The sequence below is a fragment of the Neoarius graeffei genome, chromosome 6, assembly GCF_027579695.1.
Source record: "Neoarius graeffei isolate fNeoGra1 chromosome 6, fNeoGra1.pri, whole genome shotgun sequence".
NCBI classification, from domain to species: domain Eukaryota; kingdom Metazoa; phylum Chordata; class Actinopteri; order Siluriformes; family Ariidae; genus Neoarius; species Neoarius graeffei.
Genome location: NC_083574.1, coordinates 48,409,328 through 48,419,760, shown reverse-complemented (window position 1 = coordinate 48,419,760; position 10,433 = coordinate 48,409,328). Strand labels below are relative to the sequence as shown.

Below are 10,433 nucleotides of genomic sequence, written 5' to 3'. Positions count from 1 at the left end.
AGGATGGGACAGGCTGCGACTTTACCCTGTAGAAACGGCGGCACCTACATCACAGAACTTTATGAATGGTTGAGGTAAGGCTGAGGTTTTCTTCACAAATTATTTTATGTTCGCACAAATCTGTGCTTGAGCAGACATAATGTGTTTTTGTTGTACTTGACTGTTACACTGCTTAATAATTGTTGAAATTGTAGGTTTATAAGAAAACCTATAGGGTCACATTTGAAGCTGCTCTCTAGCACACAGTTTCCAGGTAATTGTTTGTCAGGAGTCTTAACTTATCAACCTTAACCAAGTAAATTATCTATTGATTTGAAATTTCAGGATGCTAAAACTGTGACATGAGGAATGAAGTTGGAAATGAGCAAAAAATAAACTACAACCATGAATGGGCCCCATGTTGTTTTTTTGTCTGACAGGAAGTTCTTAAACGAGTGTCCGAGTGGCCTGATCACTCTGCATGAGTTCAGACGCCACTTCTGTGATGGAACTGTGGGAATGGCGTCAGCGCAATACGCTGAACAGATCTTCCATGCACTAGACAACAACGGGGTATGACAAATCATGCATACGTACATTGACTTTGAACTGAGGAAGAATATTAATGTGTTTTATTTAGAAAATGTTCCAAGAAGGATTTGGCTTAATTGCGTAGCTCGAAAGAGCACGTTTTTATCATTGCAGCTGTGCTGATATTCACTTGGTGATAAATTGAAGTGACAGAAATGAGTCAATGATTTATTTTTTTTAAAGAAAGGAATAAAGCACAACAGGGCCATGCTGTTATAGGAAAAATAATCAACAATGGGGTGATATGATGTGGACTGAAGTGAAGCATAGTTACTGTTATCATATATGTTATTTACCAGCTGGGAGGTCCATATTGTGAAATACCATGACCAAGGTCTTGAAAGTACTGACCGAGGCCTTCTGGGCCGAGGTCACAGTATTTCACCATACGGATCGACCTTAAGCTAAAACGAGAGCGCCCGAAAGGGAAAACCGAGCCGAGCCACCATTTTGAATCGTCATTCACGGCTGTAATGCAAATTGCTTTCTCCTCGGTATGCAAGTGCACTTCCATGGCAGGAAAAAAACTACATTTTGCCGCCTATGTAGTCCCCTATTTATACAAAATTGAGTCATTCAGGATTCAGCCATGTTTTTGCTCAGCGTTAGCAAGTTACAGGTTTTTAGCTTTTTCATGAAATATTTTCTTTTATTTCTTCTTCCTCAGGGCAGTAAAACTCGCTTTCGCTGTGAAGACTGTCGTTATCGCTATCCATGCTGTAAAATTAATGCTATTCTCCTGAGAAATGCTGGCAAAAATTTATAAGATTTTTGATAATCTTATAAATAAATCTTATTTAAAAAAAGATAAATGTTGACAAAAAATTCGACTGTTTGTTGTTGTTGTGAATGAGCGAGTTGCCAGAGGTCCATAACCAGGGTCTGTATCCTACGATACGGACCCGCTCGCCAGCCAATCAGAGCGCAGGATTTGATGGAAACCGCACCGCGAAAAAAATAATTAAATGTATTATTTTCTGTTAACAACATGCACCAAAATGTTTCATTCATCTTGTACCACAGGGATTTTCCAACATCAGTGTACTTTTATTAATTTAATGTTGTAGTATGTCTGAGAGACAAGATGGTTCCTGTTTTCACTTACATTATAGCAGCTTGAAACAGTTTTCCCTTTGCCAGTCTGTCTTTTTTCTCTCTCTTGAAGTTAATTCAAGAAAAAAATCCTTGCTTTATTATTAGCCTAGATGATGTATAGCATCATGAGTTCAGTCCTTGTGAATGAGCTGTAGACTACCTGTTGAAATGATAACATACACTATATTTTGGAGTGTGGCTGTGGAGCTTTCTGCTCATTCAGCCATAAGATATTGACTGAGGAGGCCTGGGGTGCAGTTGGCATTTCAATTCAATTCATCCCAAAGATGTTCAATTGGGTTGAGGTCCCCACTTGGCAAACCATGTCTTCATGGAGTGCTTTGTGCACAGGGGCGTTGTCATGCTGGAACAGGCTTGAGCCACTTAGTTCTGATGAAGGGAAAGGGTAATGCTACAGCATACAAAGACATTCTAGACAATTCTGTTTTCAACTTGAGAACAAAAGTTTGAAGAAGGCTCACATATTGGTATGATGGTCAGGTGGCCATAAACCTTTGGCCAAGTAGTGTATTTCGGTGGTGAACCGTTATTATTAGAGCTCGGACTTCAGCTCAGCCAAAACTTAGCCAGACACTCCAAAAAAGCAACAGGGCAAGGGAGTAGCGGCAGGCTGCCAGGTAGCTCCGTTGTGTGTAGTTGTCGATGCTGATTTTAAAAGTAACTAAGTAAATTACACAGGGAAATGAATACTTCAGTATGAGTGAAAAATACTGTGTTGAGCATGCATGGAAGAAGAGTTTGGAGGCAGAAATCTTAGTTTCTCAGTCGTTAGCCTGCGCTACTTGCTCTCGATAGCACTGGCTTGACCACGTTATTAGCATTCGCTAACACTACTGATGAACACTACAACAGCTAGAAGGTGGCTTCAATGCTGTGCTGATGGCACTGACTCACGTTTAAGCTCATGTTGGCCTTCAAGAAGGCCTAGAGTGATATTTTTGGTCCCTCCCACTATAAATCAAAATCTGATTGGTTAATTCATCTGTCACTTTCTACATAAACATACACTGCTATGGCCTTCTGTCCCAGCAATGAAGTCCTAACCAATGAGTGAGCAGCTCTAAACTCTTCTCAGCCTAGAGACAGCAAACAAAGAAATCTCACTGGATAACTTTATTTTAATGGTTTCAGGACAGTAACCCTTTCATTTTGGGAGCAAATTTGATAGAAAATGAGGCCAAGAGAATAACTGTAATGCAATTAGGAAAGAATGAAAGCAATTAAAGAATGAGACAAATTAAATATAACATTTGAAACGCTGATATGTCTGGGCCTTCGCTGAACGCCTAGGTCCTGACGGTTCCCTTCTGGTGTATTTATCTCATCTCATCTCATTATCTCTAGCCGCTTTATCCTTCTACAGGGTCGCAGGCAAGCTGGAGCCTATCCCAGCTGACTATGGGCGAAAGGCGGGGTACACCCTGGACAAGTCGCCAGGTCATCACAGGGCCGACACATAGACACAGACAACCATTCACACTCACATTCACACCTACGGTCAATTTAGAGTCACCAGTTAACCTAACCTGCATGTCTTTGGACTGTGGGGGAAACCGGAGCACCCGGAGGAAACCCACGCGGACATGGGGAGAACATGCAAACTCCACACAGAAAGGCCCTCGCCGGCCCCGGGGCTCGAACCCAGGACCTTCTTGCTGTGAGGCGACAGCGCTAACCACTACACCACCGTGCCGCCTGGTGTATTTATATTTTTTAAAAAAAAACTGTTATTTGAATTACAGCTGGCACTGTTGTCAAAGCCTGTGTTATAGAAAGCTGAAGATCTTCTGGCTAGTCAGTCTTGTTTTGCCTATCCAAAAATATTCTCTTTTTTCATTTGCAAAAAATTCAGGTTCATGGATGGATGGATGGATGGATGGATGGATACAGTGTGACTTCTGAGTTTCAAAATTGATAGATTCTGCAAACTTGTGCCAAAACCCATTATGCAGATTAACAACTCTGTAAAATGCCAAGTCTTTTCACTGTACGCAAAGATGCAAATGAATGTATCTAACAGGATGGATTCGTCGACTTCCGAGAATACGTGATGGCCATTAGCATGTTGTTACAAGGCTCGTCAGTGGATAAGCTTCGCTGGTCATTTAAACTTTATGACAAGGACAAGGATGGAGCCATTACGCGATCAGAGATGCTTGACATCATGCAGGTGCGTTCCTTATATGGTATTGTGTGTTTACAGTACAGTCTTTGACCTTACTACATTAAAAATGACTTCAGTAATATATAGGATTGGTTTGTTTGTTTGATTATAGTGCTTAGAATAGTTAAATCAGTCCTATTTGTGACTAAGCATGAAGATTTCTGCATGATTTCAACGTGTTCCAGGGATTTGTATAAAGGAGGTCAGCATTACTGCTCTACTCCGTTAGAGGGCGATAGAGACTTTGTGAGCATGTCTTGATTGTTGGCAGGCTGTGTATAAGATGAGTGTTGCAGCCTCTCTAACCAAACCTAATCCACTGACTGCTGAGGAATGCACCAACAGGATATTCATACAACTAGACAAAGACAGCAATGGTAAGGTGGTATAGAGTACATTGCTTCCTGAAAGGAAAAATCCACCCTGAACGTCTTGCATGTTAATCTTTATGATCTTCCATCGCATCTAGGATTTATTTTGTATGAAAGTTTTAGTTTAACCATCTTTCTCTGACATGTTGGTCTATTTTTTCATTTTTAATGATCAAGTTTCCTCCATAGTTGCATCAGTCGGATTTATCCCTTGCTTCATCTCTCCCAAAGGACAGCGATGCAGCGGTGCTTTAGTGTTTTAGTCTGTCTACTCTGCCTCAAAAACATTAGGCTCCAAAGATTCAACTTGAATCTCTGCCTCAACTCTGTCCTATAGCTGCATTGCATTCTGGAACTTTGAAGCCAATGTTTGCCGACTCAACTATTTCTGTGTTGGATTTCTCATTAGTATGACACACACTGTCACTGGAAAATGGTGAGTGAGAAAAGAAGCTCTTGCTCGTTTAATTTTAGGAGCCAGCAGGTTATTAAACAGCATTGAAACCACTAACTTCTCATGGGAACAACAAAAACACAGCATTATGCAAAAAATTTGCACGAGAATCTCTAAGGACATCATAAATGTACCGTATAAATATCAGTGTATACAATGTGTTTCATGGTGGAGGTTTCCTTTCAGGAATAGTACTGTAGTCTAGAGCTACTTGTATTTTCCTGGCTTTAATTTTACCTCACTTGGTTGCATGACATAACGGAACAATTTTTTCCTTTTTACAGCCATCATCAGTCTGGAGGAATTCATCGAGGGGGCACTGGATGATGAGTGGATAAGAGAGATGTTGTCATGTGACCCCAACACTGTAAAGGTAGAGCGACCCCTTAAGGGTTCCTCTGAATATAAAGCTTTGGGTTCATCTGAGCCGACGAAATAAAGGATGTCCCATATAGTATTTCGAGCCGTCTCTCTCCACTGTGCATCTAAAAGGCTCCTGCTCTAACACACCCAAGCTCACGATATTGAACTTTTTAGATTAATAAACACTAAAATTTGAAGGCATGATGATGAAAGACCATGTTTTGGAAACACTACAGCAAAGGCAGCTTTCTGCTGTATGTGTAATTTAATAAAGTGAACGTATCACATGGTTAAATGTGTCTGACCCTATCACATTGCTCATTTATACCTACATGAGATTGTTTACTCGCACTCTGAAGCTAAAGCATTTTAGGATGACTCTTATGACATATTTGATATAAGAAACTGTAGAGACATCAAGGCATTTCTTGATTTCTAATACAGTGGTTATTGCTGTCGCCTCACAGCAAGAAGGTCCCAGGTTCAAACCTCATGGCCGACGGGGGGGGCCTTTCTGTGTGGAGTTTGTACTGTATGTTCTTCCCTTGTCTGCGTGGGTTTCCTCCAGGTGCTCCGGTTTTCTCCGACAGTTCAAAGACATGCAAGGTAAAAATTTGCATGAGAATCTCTAAGGACATCATAAATATATAAATATCAGTGTATACAAGGACAAGGTAAAAATACCCAGCCATTGGGGTTGCACAAGCCAGTGCAGACTTGGTGCCAGTCCCAAGCCTGGATAGACTGGGGAGGGCTGTGTCAGGAAGGGCATCTGGTGTAAAAACCTATGCCAAATCAAATATGATGATCCGCTGTGGCGACCCCTAATGGGAGTGGCCGAAAGAAGAAGAGGAAGAAGAGACATCAAGACATTTCAGCTTTAAAGAAGAGCATTGTGAATAAACATCAAAAGAGTTCATATCTGCGTTTGGGGGTTTTTTTCGTGTTACTTGCATGTTAATGCAAACATTAAAAAAAGACAATCCCGGTGTCCGAAATCACTCACTCGTTCGCTACTCCCTATATGGGGAATTACTACATAGAGGACTATATAGTGAGCTCATTGGTAAAGTGAAAAAACTCTTTTGGATACTAGTCCGTCGCGCTGGTATTTACGTCATTACTGGCGCACAATTAAAACGTGCCAGATCAGTCGGCTGGTGGGTTTTCAAAATAATAAATACATGCATGTATTTTTGTGATAAATGCATATTATACCAGGCGTGTTTCACACAATCAATACAAAGTACCTGCATCTTTCATTTTTTTTTTAAATCAAGGCTAAATACTTCTTCTTTGCTGCTGCCTTTTATTAAATCAAATTTGAGACTTTTAATTTGATTTCTTTCAGCATGACCGCAATGCATGATGGGATATATTGCTTTGGTTAGTGACCATCGTTGTATACTACTTTTCGTGATGCATTGTGGGATACTTTGAATGCACTGTATCGGGTGTAAATAATCCTCATTAAGGTTTCGGACAGCACTACAAAATGGCGTCCTCACTATATAGTGCCCTATATATTGAGTAGGGAGCTATTTTGGACACAGGGAATACGTTGAATGTGATCATTTCATGCAGCCATTTAAAATCAGTCCACGACACCTCTATCTCTCACAAGTTACAGACTAGCACAAAAAGATGTCTAATACTGCTTAAACTTTGCAAAATTTCTGACCCAGACATTTTCCCAGGAGTGACGGGCAGCTCCAAGTACAAATCCTGCAACCAAGTACAAATCCTTTTCCCCTTTATTTACTTGAGCCCTTCGCTCCCTGTAGAGCATAGGCCATTGATTATCCTTTTCCAGTGCACACAATCCTGGGCCCTTCTCCCTACATCCAACTTGATCCTTTCTCCCTTAGTTCTTTCTCCGAATCTCTCCTCCAGCTGTTTTGCGGCTGTCCCCGCTTCCTCTTTCCTTGAGGGTTCCAGGCCAATGCCTGTCATGTGATGTTCCTCTCTGACTTGTGCATGGTGTGGCCTATCTACCCCCATTTCCTCCTCCTTATCTGTAATGTAAGAGGTTCTTCCCCTGCTTGCTTCCATAACTCCTCATTGGTAGCCTTATCCTGCCAACATATTCGCAATATTCTCCTCAACTGTTAAGTGTGTGGATTTCTTGGTTGTCCTCCATGTCTCTGCTCCATACAATAACACAGACTTCACATTAGACGTGAAAATCTGGAGTTTGATTTTAATTGTAAGCTCTTTGGATGCCCATGCGTTCTTCAACAGGAGGAAAGCAGACCTCGCCTTCCCAATCCTAGTTGCAATATCCTTATCTGTACCCCTGAGGCAATCCATTACACTTCCAAGATAGGTGAATGAGTCCATATCTTCGAGAGGCTCTCCATCAATTACGATGGCCAACTCGCTGGCAGCATTTATCCTAAGCACCTTGGTCTTGCTGTTGTTGTTCAAGCCAATCCTCACTGAGGTAGCCTCCAGCTTTGATGTTTTCTCCTGCATCTGATGGTGGTTATGTGACCGAAGAGCTAAATCGTCCGCATAGTCTAGGTCATCCATCCTTTTCCTCCTATAATAATCTAAAATATTTTCTGCATCAAAATAAACGTATTGTTTAGGCCATGGATCTAAACATTTGACTCCTATGAAGTGACCTAACATGGGTTTCTTAGATGAGAAATACATAAGTTACCCCTTATCTGGTTTCTCTTAGAACTGGTGCAAAGTATTTCATTCTTCCCTATTATTGACAAATCATGTCTTCTTTAGATGTTCCCATTTGTTCATCTTGCTTCTGAAGCCAGAATTCTAGTTCAGTATCTCACTCCCTTACTTTCAGGAAGTGCTTTATCTTTTTGAGGGTTGTGGTGGTTCCGGAGCCTAATCCGGGAACAATGGCTGTACACTATGGGTGGGACACCAGTTCGTTGTAAAACACACAATTTAGAGTTGCCAGTTCATATACTGGCATGTTTTTTGGAAGTAGGAGGAAGTCAGAGAACCTGGAGGAAAACCAGGTGGACATGGGGAGAGGATGAGAAACTCCACATGTGCATTAACCTGAGCTCAGGACCGAACCAGTAACCTTGGAGCTGTGAGACAGGAAATAAATCCTGATCTGGAAAACAAGATGACAGGCCAAAGATCACAGGACAAATTGTGTGAACTTTATCATGGTTGTGAATTTGATTTCAGGGTAAAGAGGAAAAAAAGTAATGTTAGACCTCTGTAAACTTTGCATTAGCTAATGTGAGTAGTATCTCATTTAAAAAAAAAAAAAAGAGCCTCTTCTTTATTGTCATTCATTGTTGTCAGACAGTGTGATTGGGTTTTGGAGGGATAACTGAATTATATAACCCCAGTTCCAAAAAAGGTGGGACACTGTGTAAACTGTAAATAAAAACAATGTGGTGATTTGCCAATCATGGAAAACCTATATTTCATTGAAAATAGTACAAAGACAACATGTTAAATGTTGAAACTGAGTAATTTTGTTTTTTGAAAAATATATACTCATTTTGATGCCCGCAACACGTTAAAAAAAAAAAGTTGGGACGGGGCATATACACCACTATGTTGCATCACTTCTACTTTTAACAACACACTGTAAATGTTTTGAAACTGACCAGAGTGGTTTCTGTAGTTTTGAAAGTGAAATGTTGTCCCATTCTTGCCAATTTCAGTCGCTCAAAAGTTTGGGGTCTCCTTTGTCATATTTTGTGCTTCATAACGTTTTCAATGGGTGACAGATCTAGACTTGCAGGTAGGCCAGTTTAGCACCTGCACTCTTTTACTATGGCACCATGCAGATGTAATACACACAAAATGCAGTTTGGCATTGTCTTGCTGTTACAACAAAACCTGTATATATCATTCAGTGTTAATGGTGCCTTCCTAGATGTGCAAGCTACCCATGCCATCACAGATGCTGTCTTTTGAACTGTGCACTGATCACAAACTGGATGGTCCTTCTCCTCTTTAGCCCGGAGGATGTAGTGTCCGTGATTTCCAAAAATAATTTCACATTTCTGTTTGTCAGACCACAGGATAGTTTTTCACTTTGCCTCAGTCCATCGTAAATGAGCTTGACATAAATGCAGGCAACAGTGTTTCTGGATATTGTTTATAAATAGTTTTAACTTGCATTTTTGGGTGCAGTGATGAACTGTGCTCACAGATGATGGTTTCTGGAAGTGTTCTGTAGCCCATGCAGTGATTTCCACTTCAGAATGATTTCTGTTTTTAATGCAGTGTCACCTGAGGGCCCGAAGATCACAGGCATCCAATGTTGGTTTTCAGCTTTGTCCCTTGCATACAGAGATTTTGCCGGATTCTCTGAAACTTTTAATGATACGGACCATAGATGATGTGATCCCCAAATTCTCTGCAATAATAAAAATAATATGCCTTTTAGGGCGGCACCGTGGTGTAGTGGTTAGCGCTGTCGCCTCACAGCAAGAAGGTCCGGGTTCGAGCCCCGTGGCCGGCAAGGGCCTTTCTGTGCGGAGTTTGCATGTTCTCCCTGTGTCCGTGTGGGTTTCCTCCGGGTGCTCCGGTTTCCCCCACAGTCCAAAGACATGCAGGTTAGGTTAACTGGTGACTCTAAATTGACCGTAGGTGTGAATGTGAGTGTGAATGGTTGTCTGTGTCTATGTGTCAGCCCTGTGATGACCTGGCGACTTGTCCAGGGTGTACCCCGCCTCTCGCCCGTAGTCAGCTGGGTTAGGCTCCAGCTTGCCCGCAACCCTGTAGAACAGGATAAAGTGGCTAGAGATGATGAGATGAGAATATGCCTTTTATTTACAGGTGCCTTTCAAGGCTCTTAAAGACACCTTACAATACGCACAATTAAAAAAAAAAAATCAGACATGCACCAGTAATTAGGAATATAACAAGACATTGTTACATCAACATTAGTAATCCAACCAGGCATAAAATAAACAAAATTAAAAGAAATATAAGTGCAAAGACCATTAGTGTTTGAGTCAGACAGAAAAGGCAAGTTTGAAGAGGAGTGTTGGTGGGATTTGAAGGTTGGAAGAGAGTTCCTGAGGCAAGGGGCAACACGTCTAAGGCTCTAAACCCCATAGTAGTCAAACTAGCAAAAGGTATAGTGAGATTAATAGAAGAAGAGGATCTAAGCGTCCGAGAAGATCAGACAGATACGAAGGTGTTAGGTTATGAAATGTCTCGAAAGTGAGAAGCAGAATCTTAAAATCATATTTAATGTGGTATTTAACAGGGAGCCAGTGAAGTTGCTGGAGGACAGGAGGAATCTGTTTTATGGAAGCGGTTCTGGTGATGATATGGGCAGCTGTATTCTGAACCAGTTGAAGTTTATGAGGAAGACCAGAGAGGATAGAGTGGCAGTACTCAATGCGAGCTGTAACTAGAGCACATACAGGAATAGCAGTGCGTAAAT

The 10,433-nt window shown here is 41.3% G+C and overlaps 1 protein-coding gene across 1 annotated transcript; it reads left to right on the top strand.

The window, feature by feature from the left end:
• Positions 1-5,114, top strand: si:ch211-245j22.3 (uncharacterized protein LOC563798 homolog). The gene is made up of 5 exons (XM_060924355.1): positions 1-74; positions 420-552; positions 3,707-3,856; positions 4,122-4,227; positions 4,960-5,114. Exons 1-5 carry the CDS (start codon positions 4-6, stop codon positions 5,112-5,114), a joined length of 615 nt encoding a protein of 204 aa, XP_060780338.1. The 5' UTR covers positions 1-3.
• Positions 5,115-10,433: the final 5,319 nt, after the last annotated feature.